The sequence below is a fragment of the Copidosoma floridanum genome, unplaced genomic scaffold (genome assembly GCF_036245765.1).
Source record: "Copidosoma floridanum isolate Cflo_tuat_1 unplaced genomic scaffold, Cflo_Japanese_pri ptg000020l, whole genome shotgun sequence".
NCBI lineage: Eukaryota > Metazoa > Arthropoda > Insecta > Hymenoptera > Encyrtidae > Copidosoma > Copidosoma floridanum.
In genome coordinates, this window is record NW_028321897.1 from 31,646,566 (window position 1) to 31,664,296 (window position 17,731).

Consider the following 17,731-nt stretch of genomic DNA (forward strand, 5'->3'; position numbering starts at 1 on the left):
TAACTGAACTGCTATCCTTAAAAAAATAGCTGAAATTTTTTTTTTCAAAATAAGTATTAAAAGTCGAGGAAAAAGAAAAAAAAGCGAGAGCAAAAATCAGCTGAATATATATACAATGTACTCGGTTGCAGTCAAAAGAGAAAAACTCTTGTCGTCGCTTGCTTTGGCTGTGAGATCAGATATATATACACGGAGAGGGAATTCAGACGTTGAACGCCATGGAGGTTAGCTGGATTTCAGTGCATGTGGCTTCCCTTGCGTTGAAAGCACAAAGTTGTAGCACTGAAAGCCTCAAGTATACCTGAGCGGTAAACGCATGGAGCGTGACGGGTTTGACGCTCGGAATCTGTTGCGTTTAAATGGTGCTCAGCTGACGGTTATGTATATATACCAGCTAAGCACCGCTCAGGTATACTCGAGGCTTTCAGTGCTACAACTTCGTGCTTTCAATGCAAGGAAAGCCGCATGCGCTGAAAGCCAGCTAACCTCCATGCGTTCAACGTGTGAATTTTCTTGCCATGTAGCTATAGTCAACATTTCCACTCCTCTCCTCGTAGACACATTCGGTATATCCCTTCCACGTCTCTTCAAAATGTGCGCCTTTAAGATCATTTCCACGCGAATCCACTCCTTTTCTCGTAGGCACACGCTGTTCGATACGAGTAGTAAGATGTGCGCCTGGTTCGACGGCTGACCGCAGCAGCGCGCTTCGATCAGTGCCAAAAAGTCGTCTCGCATCGTAGCATTGGCTTTACGCATTAGCAATCTCTCTACTCATCTCTGGTTGTGCCCAGCCTGCACTGTCTGCAGATCAACGAAAACACGTGGTTACAAGTTATTTCTACAAGGGACAGTGCTTCAAAAGTTCTCTGCCAGCTCTCTTCTATTCCTATCTACAAGTAACATCAAAGTAAGGTGATTAAAAACTTTTTTCCATGCATTAAATTTATTACAAAATTCATATTCCTTGTTGCACACATAAGGAAGTCAGTTTTTTTTGCGTACATAATGACACACTTATCCCTTACATAACCTTATTAAGTTTTCTTATCCCGCAGTGAACGTACTGATTTTATGAGTCATACACTGATCAGTGTATACATAATAATTATGTAAATAATTGTGTAGAAAAAAAAAAAGTTATTTACGTAACAAGTGCGGGAAAGACGATTTCCCGCACGAGTCGTGATTGACTCGCACGAGTGGCCGGAGTTGATGGGAACGAGTGCCAGTTGAGCACACGAGTGCGTAGCACGAGTTTAATCACACGGCACGAGTTACCGTCACCGGCCACGAGTGCGAGTCTATCATACGAGTGCGGGAAATCGTCCCGCACAAGTTGCGAAAAAGTTTTTTCGCAATAAGTGTGCGGAAAATAGGTGTCTTCCGCACTGATTGTGTGCGGAAAAGGTGTGTGGAAAAGGTTTGTGTCACACACCTTTTCCGCATACTGTGCGGAAAAACCTTCGTCACGCGCCTTTCCCGCACACTATGAGGGAAAATCGATTTTTCACATTAATATCAGTGCGGAAAACACCTATTTTCCGCACACTATTGCGAAAAAATTATTTATTTTCTGTTACATAAACATAATTATTAAGCGATTTTTATTATAAATATCTTATTACATTATCATTACAGTGGTTTCACACTAAAACTGACGCGCCGTTGCGCGGTGTTTCAGTTCTTTAGTCATAGACTATGTGCGTGATACACTCAGCGTTGGGTTAGGCGGCCAGTTAGCATCCCGGGTCATCGGGTGATAGGCGCTTGTGCTATTAATTATACTTCATTATTTAATAAAGCGACCAGTAAGCGCCCCGGGATATCGGGTGATAGGCGCTTGTCCTATTAATTAATACTTTATTATTAAATAGAGAGGCCAGTAAGCACCCCGGGTCATCGGGTGATAGGCACTTGTGTTATAATATGACAATTTTTAATTTTCGCGCGTCTTTGGCAATGCCTTTTTACTGCTGTGCTGTCTGCTCGACGGAACATTCTCCCTAGATCGTATAGCTACACATGCGATCTAGGGAAAAAGTTCCGATATTTAATCCGCCTAACCTAACGCTGGATACACTTGGTAAAACAACTAAACAACGCTGGCTGGCACGCTGGCTATATGAGTGAGATACTGAGATATAGAGGCTTGACCCAACTCGAGTTTAGATTAAATACGCTAGGGGCGCTAGGAGTTGGTTAACACATCCAATTTCGTACTATGGGACTGCACCCTTAAACCAGTTGCGCATTCCTTTGCTTGTACATATATCTTAACGCAGTTGCCCCGCGCATAAAGTACAGAAACCAATGGTAATAATCGGTATCTTAAGAGAACATTAAGTTTCCTGATTGGAATTTGTTTGTTTTATAGATTGATCTTATCGAATTCGGTTGAATAGTGTAGTAGTATTTTACAATTCATACACTAACTATTTACCCCCTTGACGGAGTTATATGTTTAATGGAATCGTTCTAGTCTTAGTCATTTTATTACTTCATTCTCTATTCTGTACTTGCCCTCTAAAATGATTAGTGGTAAGCCAATATTAGTATAAGAAACAAATAGAAACGCCAATTTGTTTTCATTAGTAGTAGAAAAAACAGCTTAGTAACTATGAACTACTTAGTAAGATTCAACATGAATAATCTTTTGTCAATTTTTTTTCCTCGTGAACACTGATTTAAAATAACTTCTTAATGGAGACATTACTTGAGTTAATAATTGTTGTTGACGGCTATAGGTTATTCAGTTATTAACATAAATTTGGTTTCATTGTCACGTTTAAGTGAAGGACCAAACGTGTCAGCTATCTTTTTGGATACTATGCTGTTTTTTTTATAACAAATTCTCAAAACACTCATTGCAAATCGAATCCATGTTAATACTTAGATATAACTGGAGCTACATCCTCATTTACGTGGGTTTTCATAATATCTACTTAAATAATGATACTACTTTTACACCAAACCAGGTGTTATCTGTACTGTATAATGTTCACATTTATACGTAGATTTGGTGCGAACATACTCAGTATTCATTGATAAATGACATTTTTAGATAAAGGTTATACAGAAGATATGTGGACACCTTACAAGGAATTACAAAATCTGGTTGAGTGCTATATCACATCTACTCCCAGGACTTCCGATCCTCAATATCATGAATTTATGGAGACCTTACGAATTCATAGGCAAAATTTTCTTACTTTACTGAAAAATCCAGTCAGTTTTTATTTTCTAAGTTTAATTACTTCATACAATATAAAAATATAAATAAGCGTATTTTCTTGCAGCCAAAAAATGCTCTAAGTCGAGAAGAAATCCTAAAAGGTGATACAGATGGTATAACCTCGCCTGGATTGGGGCATCAATTACTTACTAAAGAATTAATTGATGAAACTTTAATTTTAAGTGACATGTATAACTTGAATGAATTTATGGCACTGGACTTGTTATACACTGCTCAACTACAAATGCCACACTATCCGGGATTAACTAGAGGATTAACAGCAATACTGCTGTACTATGATGGAAGAAAAGCTATTACCTCAACATTAAAATCTTTAATTCAAGCTAGAGCAGGCCATAGTTGGATTTTAGACGTTCCAATAATATTGACAAAACAGATAACTAATTATACCAACAAATTGCAAGAAGATGGTTTACTTGATAGAATCTTACAACTGCTTGAAGAAATGGATTCAACTAAGGTAATCGTTTGTCGAGATAAAAGAACATTGATCCAAAAAGTTTAAAAAAATATTTTAATTTTTTGCCATGAAACCATAGAGTGCCACTTATCGAACAATATTCTTATTTTCCTGTACTATAAAAATCAAGTTTTGTTTTACCTTGTTAAATAGTTGTAAGTAGTTTTTATAGTGGGATCAAATTCAGTTTTTGGCAATGAAAAGTCAGTCTAGCTCAAAAACAATATGTCGTAGAGAATTAAACAATACCAATCGATTGGTTTAAAATCGAACGACAAATATTTTCCGCTAAGGCATAAATAAACATGACAAAAATGGTAAAACACGGTTTTTACTGTTGGAAGTGAACAATAACCTCGTTTTTCGAGCCAATATTAAAAAATTAATAACTCTCTTTTGCATATACATTAAAAGCTGAAATTTGGCAGAGTTGTAGCCTTAGTAGTCTTCAACAACCACACCAAATTTCAGTAAGATCGAATCAATTGTTTTTGCAAACCGCAGCTAAATGCTTTAAAAGGTATTTTGGCAATACGGCCTTAAAAAAATTGTTTACAACGTTAAATGCATATTCATCATAAGAATCATATTCTACGATACTAACTCTACAAATGACCAAAGTATCGAATTTTTTTGCAGCGTGGAAAATGCTCAAATAATGATAAACCTAATTGGTTTTTTTTTGCACACGGCGGTACTGCTCGTGAGGGGCAATGAGCCGCCGTATTCGCCGATGCATAAACCATGTCCACTGTTTGAAGCTCGCCTCCGGTGTTAGCGACTGAGTACGGTTAAACTGCAAGTGCTCTTATAAAGAACGATATTTTGGGAATCAAGAATCAACTTCCACACTGTAAAAAATTTGATACTTTTGTATGTTGTAGAGTAAGTATTAAAGAATATAATCCCGCTAAAAATTGCATCTCACGTTGTAAACAACTTTTTTGAAGCTGTATTGCCAAAATATCTTTATTTTCATTTAGCTGGGGTTTGCAAAAACTATGGATCCGATCTTGCTGAAATTTGGTGGGGTTGTTGTATACTACTAATGCTACAAATCTGCCAAATTTCAGCTCTTAATGTTTATGCGAAAGAGAGTTATTCATTTTTTAATATTGGCTCGAAAAACGAGGTTTTATGCATTTTGCGGGGAAACCACTAGATTTTTTTATTCTTTATATTTTTTGGCTTCTTGTTCATTTCCGATGCTAAAAACCGTGTTTTATCATTTTTGCCGTTTTCTTTTTTTTTTGAAGCCTTAGCAGAAAATATTTTTCGTTCGATTTTATTACAATCGATTGGCATTGTTAGATTCTCTACAACATACTTTTTTCGCGCTAGTCTGAATTTCATGAAAAATTACCGACAATTTAGCTAATTTGATCCCACTATTATGGCAGAGTCGGTTAGAAAAGTTCATACATATCATGATTAAGTGTTCAAATGGCCCCAATTAGCTTAGGCTTACAACAATCCTTACATTCCATGTAAGATCGAATACTTTTAGCTTAAAAGTTGTGTCAGAAACTTTGAAAAGTAAATTCTTTATAATGATACAATACAGTTACTCGAAATAGAAGTCTATTTAAAAGCCGAGGGTATTGCTAGAGTGCATAGAAATTAATGGGTAAGCATACTGACTTTACAGCGCGACCCCAAAAATCATTATCACCAAATGTAGGATCTTTTGCTTAGAAGTTAGATCAAATATTGCAGTATATTAGACATGGTATAGCAAGGCAAATTAGTGCGGTCAATTTTATTGGATAAATGCGTCCAGAAATTTTTTTACCGCCACTCAATAAAATTTGTTATTTTTAATAGCGTGAGCGAGCAAACAAAGCTCGCAAGAGAGCCATTAATTTCGTAAGTATTAAGTCCGTCAGAATTTTCTTTTGTTAGTTACTTATACTTAAATTTATCGCGTTCATGATTTTGAATTCCCGGGCAACGCTGTAGTAGTACTAACTTCTTAATAAAGTGGCCAAAAGCAACCATCGAGAAAAAAGGGTTACAGCCAAAAAAACAGATCCCGTAAGTTATAGATATGATTTTGAGAAAATCAAACGTGACGTTGCTGTTCTCAGTAACATTTGTACACATCTATATTACCATCCTCTTTGAAACTGTGATATAAATGATATTTTGGAAATTAAAAATTATGAAGTCTAGGCACGTATATCAAGGTAACAGCACCAAGTAACAATCCCTATAACAAAATCCATGGACAATTTGCTGCTTATTTGTTGTTAATTTGTTACGCAAAAATGAAATTTTTCGCGATTTACAGAACTAAGATATAACAAGTTTCGCTAACATGATATCAAGTCAGCAGCACATATCATGTATCTCGACTTTAGAAAGGGCTAGAACAAATCTGCAAGCGAGAAATTTGTTGCCGTTTGTTGCTGGAACAATATGCCATTCACTATTTTATCGCTGATTTTTTAAGGACTAAAAATTAAAAGGACCCCTTTCGCGAATATCAAGTCAGCAGTACATATCGTGTTGCTCGACACTCAAACGGGATAGAGAAAATCTGCAAGCAAGAAAATTTGTACTCGTTTGTTGCTCAAAACAATAGCCATTTACTATTTCGTCGCTGATTTTTTAAGGACTCAAAATACAAGGAATTTTTTCACAAATATTTAACGATGTGATATGTATAGAACTAAACACAGGAAAAACGTCTCTGAGGGCTTCAGACTGTGTTAAATTTTGGTTACTTTAATGTTTCTTGAAAGGAAAATATTGATATAATTTTAATACCTACACACAGATTCCAGTGTAAAAAATTTTTTTTCAATGGTCTTTAGTTCTATCTTAAAAGTTTGATGGCCTTGAAGTAAAGCCTCAATAGCATTGACCACTGACTACTGGCTTGCATTTGACTAGTCATTGCCACAAAAGAGCGCCAATTTTGAATGTAATTTACTATCTTAAAATTCATGATGTTATTAGTTGAGACGAATTATGTAGCATTAAGCATTAAGGCGGAAAAATTTAAAAATTAAATTTTGAGAAAAGAAAGTCAAAAAATTAATCAAATAAGTAGATTATATACTTGCATAGAGATTAAAAAATTTGTTGAAAAATTGTTTATTTGTTTAATTTTTCGAAAAATTATAAAAAATATTTGGATTTAATGAAATTTCAAAGGTTGGCGCTTGAAACCAAATTGAAGAGGTGATATTATTTTGTGTACCACAAATATATTAAATAGTTGTAGTTTATTTTTTAACGAACTTAAAAGAGTGCTTGTGAAATAAGAAGTAATTTATTAAGTGCAGTAGACCCTACTACAACTTATGCTTTTACTCAAGAGGAACATATAATAAAATGCAACTAATTTGGATGAAGCTAAAGCTTGCTGCTCTGCTGTATGAAAAAGTCTTTAAAAAAATTGTTTTTAAAATTAAATTGAATAGGCTTGATTAAGCTTACGTTCTTTCCATTTATCCGTCTAATCACAGCACAGCATGAGTAATTTAATTTAAGCATGTTGCGATTATAAAGAAATGGTACTGGGGAACTCCTTGTGCTTGCCCTGGTTGGATGTGCACCCGGTATGAACTTAATTTTTCCTACTGAGTGCCCAGTAAACGTTCAGATGTAGAAAAAAAAAAGAAAAAAAAAAAAAAAAAAAAAAAAAAAAACCTGTAGTACAAAAAATATTTTTACAAACAAAAATTGGAGAACCCTTCGAGAGTTTTTCTAAACATTCGCAGATGCGCGCAAAGCAACAAATTCTTATAGCTCTTTTCAACAACTTTGTGAAACCATCTATTTTCGTGTAATTAATTGTCATTAACTGAACTAGCATATTACACAGTTTTTTAGTAGATATAGCCCGCTATACGCTTGTAAAATATAGCGTTTTCTAATCATTCACAGATGCGCGGAGATAACATAATTGATAATCAATTTTTATAGTTATTTGCAACAGTTTTGTACTGCTCAGAAAATAGATGAAGGTCAATGTACTTACTATCCAAATATAATCTATTTATGTTTGAGATGACATAGGGCCATTAAATAATCACTACTTTTTTTGAACTTATGTTATTTGCGTAAAGAAAAAGTCATCGTAAAATGAAATTTGTTGCAACTAGCCTGCAGAGAATATAAATGAGGTAAATGTATCAATGCTGACTTGGATCTTCTGTTACAGTAGTGAAACAGAATTTATTTTAATAAGTGGTAAACATAAAAATATTTTTTTAATATAATTTAAATAACACTTCCCAGACACAACAAAAATACACGGAGAGACAAATCTCAGGTTTCGCGCTTAGAATTATTCGTGCGTATCGACCACGACAACCTTTCTTGCGTATGCATCAAGACGATTGTGTGCCTACTCAGGTGTTCCGTGCGTCTATCGTACAACTTATCACAGTCAGTAAAAAGCAAAGAAAATTACTTAATTATCGCAAGGGGACCAATCGCCAAACGCAGGGCATGATATGGTAATAACGCATTGCCTGCAGATCACGGCCTCTCTTGCTTTCAACATCGAGAAACGAGGAGGGGAGATTCGACACTGTGTGTAAAATGATTCTTACCTTCATTAAACTCTACCTTCAATTTAAAATTAAAGGCTGTGGAATGTAGTCCCAAGCTTCTTCACAGGCCGCGGTACCAGCAAAAAGTCCAAATACTTACCAGCATATAGGAAAAAAGAGAGAAAAATATTGTTTTTGAAATGTATATGTAATACCTTTATTTTTATTATCTCGTTTGGGTCTCTGTCTTTAATGTCACCAATCAACTCGTAACACCAAGCAGCATGCAACTTCGATTGCTGCATCTTACGGTGCAGTTTCTAACTTTTTTTTAATGTAAATTCTTATTTAATGTGTATTAATTCATATGGTTTATTTATTAATTATATTAATAAACAATTTTTAAGTAAATTATTTTATTTAATTAATAAAATTCAAAATAACTTTGTTTTAAATGTTTTTTCAGAAAACTGTGAAATTAGTATACGTAAGCAGAGCAGCTTTTCAATTTAATAATAAATATTTATTCCTATATATTTAATTTGTTACTTTTACAGTAAATAAATAATTGTTTACACAATTTTTCATATTTTTTCAGAATTTTCAAAAATTCAAAAAAAATTTCTTGTAGTGTACAGAAACAATAATTAATTTTTACCGTGTTTTATTCTTTTACAATGTTTTCATTTGTGATTTAAGTTATTTTTTGACTTAAGGACGTTCTTCACATAGTTAGAGGGGGAAAAGTTCAGAGAAGTGAGAGGAACGCTAATGTGTGCAGTAAAGCTAGCAATTGTTTTACTTATGTGTACGTACTCACATATGTGCTTTTACGCACACTTCATCCCCTCTTTCTAAACTCATTTAAAAATCAACTTGTAGGTCTATTTGAAAATTCGATAGGTTTGTCTAAAAGTAATATTTTGTACCCAAAAAATTGGGAGATTCCTACAAATCATGTAAATACCATTTAACATGACTTTTTCATAAGGTTACATGTTAAATTTCAATTTTTTTAAATATAACATATATAAAATAATGGTACAGTCAAAAGCTGTACTACAGGATGGTTTTTTAATTACATTTTGGGTATTAAATATGGACTAGAAATAAGTGTGGAAAGTAGGTAAACTAGTCAGGGACTAGGCCACCTCACCCATACAGGGACTGGGCCACCCCCATCCATACTTGTACTAGGCCACCTCCCCCTCCATCAGAGTTCCGTGCTATTGCACGCCCCTCCTCCTGTGCCTGTGCTCCTTCCCACGTAGCTACGAACACAGGCTGTTTAAAATGTAATTTGAGAAATTTTTAGATTTCAAAATTATTTTCATTCCGTTATTTCCATTTTTTTTTTATTTTGATGTAATATTTAAAATTATATTTATTTAATATTTAAAATTTAATGCAATATTTATTTAATATTTAATATTTATATTTAAAATTTAATATTATATTTATGTAATAAAAATTCTCCCTTCGTGCAGGATTTGAACCTAGCTCTCCAGGGTGTGAGACTGGTATGCTACCGACTGTACCATCGGAGAGTTGGAAGCTACCTGTACTAATACTGATATGTTTGGAAGATGGTATCGCACTGTCTTATTGACATGAAGTGTATATGTCTAAAAGATAACTTAAAGATGACCTAAGGATGATCTGATACGATCGCGTAAAATTAAGCAGTAGGCTAATGTATTGGTGGAAAAATTAGCGTGAGATTCAAACTTCAAACGCACGTCTACTGGAGCATTTTTCAATAACTCACTTTGCTTAAAGTAATTAATCACAATCAAAGGCGCGACGTTCATAAAATCATATCTGTTAAGCAAAGGTGCAGGGTCTTTACCATAATAGGAATTCTGAAAATAAGCATACATGTCGTACAACAGTGCCTACTGATTTTCGTCATATCGAGATTGAGATCACCATAAAGATAATATTCTGAATTTAAATAGAGTCTCACATTTCTTATATTACAGTGATCGAACTTGCTAGTACTAGCAGCTCTCTGGCTCTTTCGGTTTGTTCGGAAAGCCAGTATAACGTAACGTGGCTCTTCCATGTGATTGGATGTCTTGACTGTCTAGATATGCTTAGATGTGATGGGCAAGTGTGGATATTCATAAAGCTCTCAAGTACGGAAACTCATGGATATCAATTTGTCTTTTTGCAAATAATTAAGCAGACAAATTTTATGAGAATCTAACATCACTACATAGAGTATCAGCCATTCGAGCTTTAGTATTACTATTTTAAACTATTCCCAAGTCGGCGGTTCATTAGCATTTGCAGCAGGAATGACACCTTGAACAACTACATTTAAATCATTTCTCGATCTCGTAAGTATGAGTTCGTGTTTCACATTGACCACAATCTTACGATAATCTTCAGAAAAACCTACAATCATGCTGAGAGGAATCAAGACATCGAAGCAGCTACCCTCTGTTAGAATTAAAGCATAAGCTCCCTTCCAACCTGCATTCTTACTCAATACGTCTTGATATGGACTGAGTGTTAACCAATTTTTCATAAGGGTTGTTAGACCTACATTTTTACACTTATCTATCTCAGTAGCGTTCATCTCATATCTAGTTTCTTCAAATAGGTGACAGATGGCGTTATTCATCAGCTCAGTATTCGTAGTTTCTGTATTTCCATCAGCCTTAACTAATTTTCCATAAATGTGTAACGAGTTGCGAGATGGTAGCAGACATAGGTCCTGATGTTGAATTGATATACAGATTTCATCACTGTTACCATAAGTTGCGGATGCGAATGGCTGATGAGCATGAATCTCATAGTGCGCTATGGATTCATCAAAGGTGACAGGAGACTGAATGCTTAGAATTTCTTCCATGTTTTACGCAACAAAACAAAAATATTTAAGTTTCCACTACGGCCTTTTATTTTTAATCCTAAACTTTTCAGAAACTGAATGTTATGACGTGTTAGTTGTCTTTGACGTGTTGACAGTTTGACTGTTTGTTGTCGATTGACTGCTGTAGCACATGTTAAACTACTACTATAGCTTTTAATGTTGTATACGATCCCCATTATGATAAAGGTTTTATATGTAACCTCACGGTTATGACTTCTCCTCGAAAATTGACTAAATTACCGCCCTGATCAACAATGCGTAGTTGTATATAGTCGATAGTGTGTCCAACAATTGGTAAATAGATAATTTGTGATGGTACTTCCATGATTTTATAACCTAGTGGTACAGCTGGAAAAAATTCGTGAATGTTACGAACTTTTTCTCTGTTTATATAGGCTCTAGTAGTGATATTACACTCAACTCTCAGTACGTTGACTTCGAGAATAGCTACAAGTAAATCTGAGCTGTGAGTTGTGCTCTCTTCAAGAACACGTTCAGTAAAACCTAAGAGACGGCCTATACAATCTTTTGGTCTAAAATCAATTGTATGACTACAAGTGATTACACTACGAAGTGTATTATTGTTAGGTGTAATATCAATAGTTATATTGTGAAACTGTAATACGTCAACTAAAAATGACCAAATTTCGTAGTTGTCTGTCGGAAAAACGACCACTTGATCAGCTACGTAAAATTGATTACTACCGACGTCAATATCTGGAATCGAATTGAATGTTAGGAGTTCTACTAAGCCAAGACCGTAATTATGTTTCGATGATAACTCGATAGGTGGAAAATATTGTTTCTAATACAGAAGTTCCAGACAAACTTAGTGTCAATGTTTCTTCCATAACTTCTCAAAAGCGAATGAATAATTTTGCGCTATGACAGCTAAGACTGTATCTTCTGAGTTCCTAGCCTCGATGTTTCCTCGATTCTGAGAATAGACTATATCGTGTTCCTTGCACGCTGTGTCCAGTGGATTTATTCCCTTATCACCTCTAGCCAGACGTTTGACAAGTTTAGTGCCAAGACCACAATACTGGTAGCCTGGTATGTGTAGTTCTACAGGTAAAGTATTTATAATCCTATTCAAAAGACCACGTCCTCTTGCGCGATGAATGATCAGCACTCTTCAGCGGTTGAATCACAACTGAGCACCTTTGTCTGAAAGCATTGTAATTATTGGGTATAAAAGCACTGCGCATTTAATTTTCATATTAGTCGTTATCTAGCCATCAAACCATGCAGACATGCAGTTCAAAAAGTAAGCTGTAAAATTGCAAGTTTCAAACTTTGACACTGTTGTGAAACAGGAAAAGCGTTCGAATCAGCACGGTGAATTACTCCCAGATATTATTCGAGCCGTATTCTGTGGTTCATCCGACTGTGGTAAAATAAACAGTCTACTAGCACTAATTGTAGACCCCAATGGACTAAGGTTTGAAAATGTCTATTTGTACTCAAAAGTCGCTTAATCAGCCAAAGTACAAGTTTTTGCAAGAGTTGTTGAAGCCAATAGATGACAAACAATTCTTTGCTTTGAGTGAACATGAAGCAGTAGTATCTCCAGATGATGCACTACCCAACTCTATCATGATTGTTGACTACATAGCTTGTGAAAAGCAGAAAAATGTAAGAGCTTTCTACTGTATAGGAAGACATAAAAATGTGGACTGTTCCTATCTATGCCCGTCATCCGTGCAAGTACCAAAACACCTAGTGAGAGACAACGTTGATCTTTTAGCTCTATTTCGTCAAGATAAGCTAAATTTAAAACATGTGTACGATGATCATGTGAACTCTGACATGTCGTATACCCAATTTAAAGATCTCTGCACAAACTGTTGGAATGATGATAAATATGGTTTCGTTGTAATCAATAAGGATAACAAAATGAAGTGTGGTCGACATTGCAAAGGTTTTGACAATTTTGCTACAAATATAGGGTGTGTATAGTGTACTACATTCAGACTGCTCTGAGACGTTGAAGTATCAACATGTACAAAAGAGAAAAAGATATTCTTCATCAGCTGGTGAAGGCCAGAGATGCCGTTAAAAAGAAATACCAATTATTGAAATTTAGAAAAGACAAGGTTGAAAAAGTTGTCAATAAGACCTTTAAACCTGTTACTGATCCTCTTCGGGAAATCATCACTAAAACGAGGACAAAAAAATAATTATGTAATTCCTAATAAGCCACTACCCATCAAACAAATGAAAAAGAGAGATACAGCGATGATGATTAAATGATGTTTGAGTCTGCTGTTAGTCAAAGTGAAAATGATAATGATTATGATGATAAAATGAATGTTACCATTCAACCTCTTGACAGTGTGTATTTACAGATAGTTGATGAAAATAAAAGAGATTTACTAGATTTGTTTTATGGAGTGCGAAAAGAAGGTAGATCATACAAGCTTGGTAATTCATCAATAAGTTTTGAAAATAATTAAATTAAGATGGGTGAGTTGAGCTTTCTAATGAGTGATGGGTTAATGGAGTTTCTGGTGTAAAAACATCCTGATAGATCTCGCATAACTGAAGAGGATTTGGAAAAATATTACTTGCTTTTTAATTCTTCAAGTGCTCACAGGAAGGACTGCAACAAAAATAGACCTATCAGAAAGCACAATAGTAATGAATTAAATGAAATCATAGCTCTAATGTTTGATCTCATTACTAGCGAAAAAAGAGGATCATTGTTACCTCATTACAAACTTGCTAAAACAATGCAGCAGGTGTATTATATGCACTGGGACGATCCAAATGAGCTAGTCGATCGCCTTCGATTACTTATAGCAGAAAGATTTGCAGGAAATCCTAGCCATGACAACGAGATAATATCGGTTATTAAAGATTTTCGTGAAGCTGGTTATACATAATAAAGCTGGCGAGCATTCACATTAGTAGCAAAATGAGCATTGACATGTTCGGACGTAAGAATAAAGGTGATAGCTGAGGTCCTCCAGGTGTTATGCTATAAACTCACTACGGATGCACAATTTGATGTTAAATATAAAAGACTGTGCAATGTTGCAGCAGCTATCCACCAAAATGATGCGGTGAACCTCAAAACTTTTCAGAATAAAATAAAAATAATTAGGGATGAGCAAGGTAAAAAGCTAAGCAATATAAGTGAAATGTGTGCTAAAAAAATTGCCAAATTTGAGCGGGAAGTAAACACAATGAAATAGGTATTGTCTTAGATCTCTAATATCACTCCAGAAAACAATTTAACCGGATATATAAAACCAATGATCTAAAGATTTGAGTCTTATTCGCTAATCAGCCGTCAATAAGGATGGATCGTAAGAAGGAAGTTGTTGTTGAAGAGCTCCATAACCCAGCTCGTCGTAACTATCCACGACGAAAGTATGATATCCGAGGTTTGGATGAAACAAGGCTGGTCTTGTAGAAATGATACCCTATGCTCGTGAAAACAAAGGTCATAGGTACATGCTAACTGTAATAGATGTATTATTTATATTTATTTTTATTTATTTATTTATTTCATACTCCGTCCCTTTCGGGTTTGGAGGACTTCCGTTACATTTCTTATCGTTATCTTTGCACATTCCTTTTACATATGTTTTACATTTTCATTCATGATTTTCAAGTTACATAACCTATTCTTATTAGTAAGTAAACAAAAACATATAATAAATTTAAAAAAAAAAAACTTTTCAAAGATAATTTAAATCTAATTTGAAATTCATATTAATATTTATATTCAAATTTAACTACAAATGAAATAAAATGAAATCTATTAATAATACTGAAATAATTAGTCACTTTTACTTTTAGATAATATTATGAACCTAAAACTTTTTAAAGATAATTTGCTACTAATTTAAAATTCATATTAATATTTATGTTTAAATTTAACTAGAAATGAAATAAAATGAAATCTATTAATAATACTGAAACAATTAGTCACTTTTTCTTTCATATAAAATTAGAAACTTTAAAAAACAAAAAAAAATATACTGTCCATATAGCCACTGCAATTAAATAAATTAAATCTTAAATACTACAGTCTTTTTGAAAGTATATTTACACTTCACTTTACACTTAACACTGTTTTTCTTGATCCTTTCTCTTCGCTCTTCTCTCTTCTCATATCCTTCCCTTCTTCCTTCTTGATTTCTTCATCCTATTTCTCTTGACACTCTCAGGAACTCTCCCCTTCTTTTCTTTTCCTAACTACTCTTCTCAATATTTCTATTTCCTTTGCGCTCTTATCAAGTATATCTTCTATTACTTTTTCGCTCCTTGTTTTTTCGCATCTCTTCAGTATGTGTGTATGATTTTCCTCCTCTTCCTTGCATAATCTACATTTCCTTTCTTCTTCTTCCTTCCAATGTTCTCTGCTTTTACATTCATTACCACATCTAAATCTTGCCATTAATTTTCTATCTTTTATTGGTATTTCCATCTTCAGATATTCTGGTTCATCCTCTGTTATTATGTCCTTGTATATCTTATTATATCTTGAGTTTTTTATCTTTTCTAATCTTTTTTCTTTTTCCTTTCTTCTTATACTCTCTATTATCTTAAATCTTACTTGCTCTTTGAATTCTGTCCCTCTCATGTATCTTGTTTCTGTTACTTCTTCTTCCTTTAATATTTCCATTCTCTTTTTTGCTACTCTTCCTATGTTTTCTCTTTCTTTATCTTTATCTTTTTCTCTTATGCCTTCTTTTGCTAATTTAATTTTTGAGTCCCTAATCTTTTCTTCAAATTTTATTGCTCTTCTTAGCGCCTTCATTTTCATGCTTTCCAATTTACATTCTTCTTCAACTAAATAATTTGGTGTATTCCTGTCTAATCCCAATAACCACTTAATATATTTTCTTTGTATACTTTCCAATCTCTCATCTTCTTCCCAGCCCCATACTTCTGCTCCGAATAACGCTATACTCTCCACTAATGCCACAAATAACTTCTTCCTTCTTTGGTAACTATACTTAAATATCCTCTCACCTATACTCCAAGCGCTTTTCATCGCCATTATAGCCTTTCTCTTCCTTTCTTCCAAATGCCTTTCATTACTACCATTTTTTTGTAAAATATATCCCAGATATCTAATTTCTGTCACTTCTTCTAGTTCATTTTCTCCCCATTTCCATACTCTATCTTTCCTTGCTCTTTTTTCGAATACTAAAATTTTTGTTTTTCTTTCGCTCAAAATCATTTTCTTTTTCTCAATGTACTTTTTGAACCTTTTTAACATATCTTTTAGCTCTTCTTCTCTGTCTGCTATTAAAACTATGTCATCAGCGTAGGATAAACTCCATATTTTTTCATTTCCTATTCTGCATCCTCCTACTTGCCCTTTTCTCATTTCCTCTTCTAGATCCGCTAGGTACACATTAAATAATGTTGGGCTCAATGGACACCCTTGCCTTACTCCTCTCTCTGTCCAAAATTCATCTGATATTTTATCTCCTACCTTCACTATATTTATAGTTTCTTTGTATATATCCATAATTCTACTTATCAATATTTTACTCACCTCCATATCTTGCAATCTTTCCTTTAAAACCGTTCTATCTACTCTGTCAAATGCCTTTTTTAGATCAATGAAGCATGCGAATATTTTTCCTTTTGGTTTACTTAATTTGTCTTCCACTATGTGCTTCAGTGTATAAATTGCTTCCATCACTCCTCTTCCTTCTCTGAATCCAAATTGACTTTCTGCTAATTTTTGTTCAATCTCTTTTTTTAATAATTCATTTAACATACTCGCGTATATTTTATATGCCGTGCATGTCAAAGTTACCCCTCTAAAATTATCCAGCTCTTCTTTATCACCTCCTTTATAAATTGTGCATATCACTCCTCTTCTCCATTGTACTGGAATCCTTCCTTCTTCCCATACTTTCTTCATCAATTTCCATAGCGCTGCATCCACCTCTTTTGGCATGTATTTCCATATTTCGTTTTCTAGTTTGTCATCTCCTCTGTAATAGATGTATTTCCAAACTATGCATGGGCTGTAACTATAAAGAGAAAAACTGGAAAAAAGTTTACAGCAGCAATGAAGGTTGTATTACGAGATGGTCGAATACCGAAAAATCTGCATACTGACAGGTAAAGAGTTCTATAATAAAAGTTTTTAAGACCTCATGCGACACTATAATATCAATCTCTATTCAACATATAGTAATCTTAAAGCATCAATATGTGAACGATTCAATAGCACTTTGAAAAACAAAATGTGGACAAAGTTTAGTCTTCGTAGAAATAATAAATGGCTTGATATCTTACCAGATTTAATTGCAGAGTGCAACGCTCGCAAGCATCAAATAATTGGTATTAAGCCTGCAAATGTCACTGCCGCCAATCAATCACAAGTTTTACAAAAATTCACAATTAATGATGAAATGATGAAAAGGGCAAAATTCAAAGTTAATGATGAAGTGCGTGTGAGTAAAGCTAAAAATGTCTTTGAAAAAGGCTACACGCCAAATTGGTCCACCGAAATATTCACAGTTTATTAAGTATTGAGAACCAATCCAGTTACTTAATCGTTGTTTTGAAGATTATATGGATCAACCGGTCTCTGGTGGCTTTTACGAACAAGAGCTTCTAAAATCTTAATATCCAGACGTATATCTAGTGGA

At 34.2% G+C, this 17,731-nt stretch overlaps 1 protein-coding gene across 4 annotated transcripts in view; it reads left to right on the plus strand.

Moving 5' to 3' along the window:
* The first annotated feature begins 895 nt into the window (after window positions 1-895).
* Window positions 896-17,731, plus strand: part of Nup205 (nuclear pore complex protein Nup205) — a 287,241-nt gene continuing 270,405 nt past the window's right edge. Inside the window, exons 1-3 of one of the 4 annotated variants that reach the window (XM_089594072.1) lie at window positions 896-915; window positions 3,065-3,228; window positions 3,300-3,716. In XM_089594072.1, coding sequence (XP_089450198.1) covers window positions 3,085-3,228; window positions 3,300-3,716 — 561 coding nt within the window. In that variant the 5' untranslated portion in view covers window positions 896-915; window positions 3,065-3,084. The other 3 variants (XM_089594071.1, XM_014348770.2, XM_089594073.1) reach the window with 3 other exon arrangements.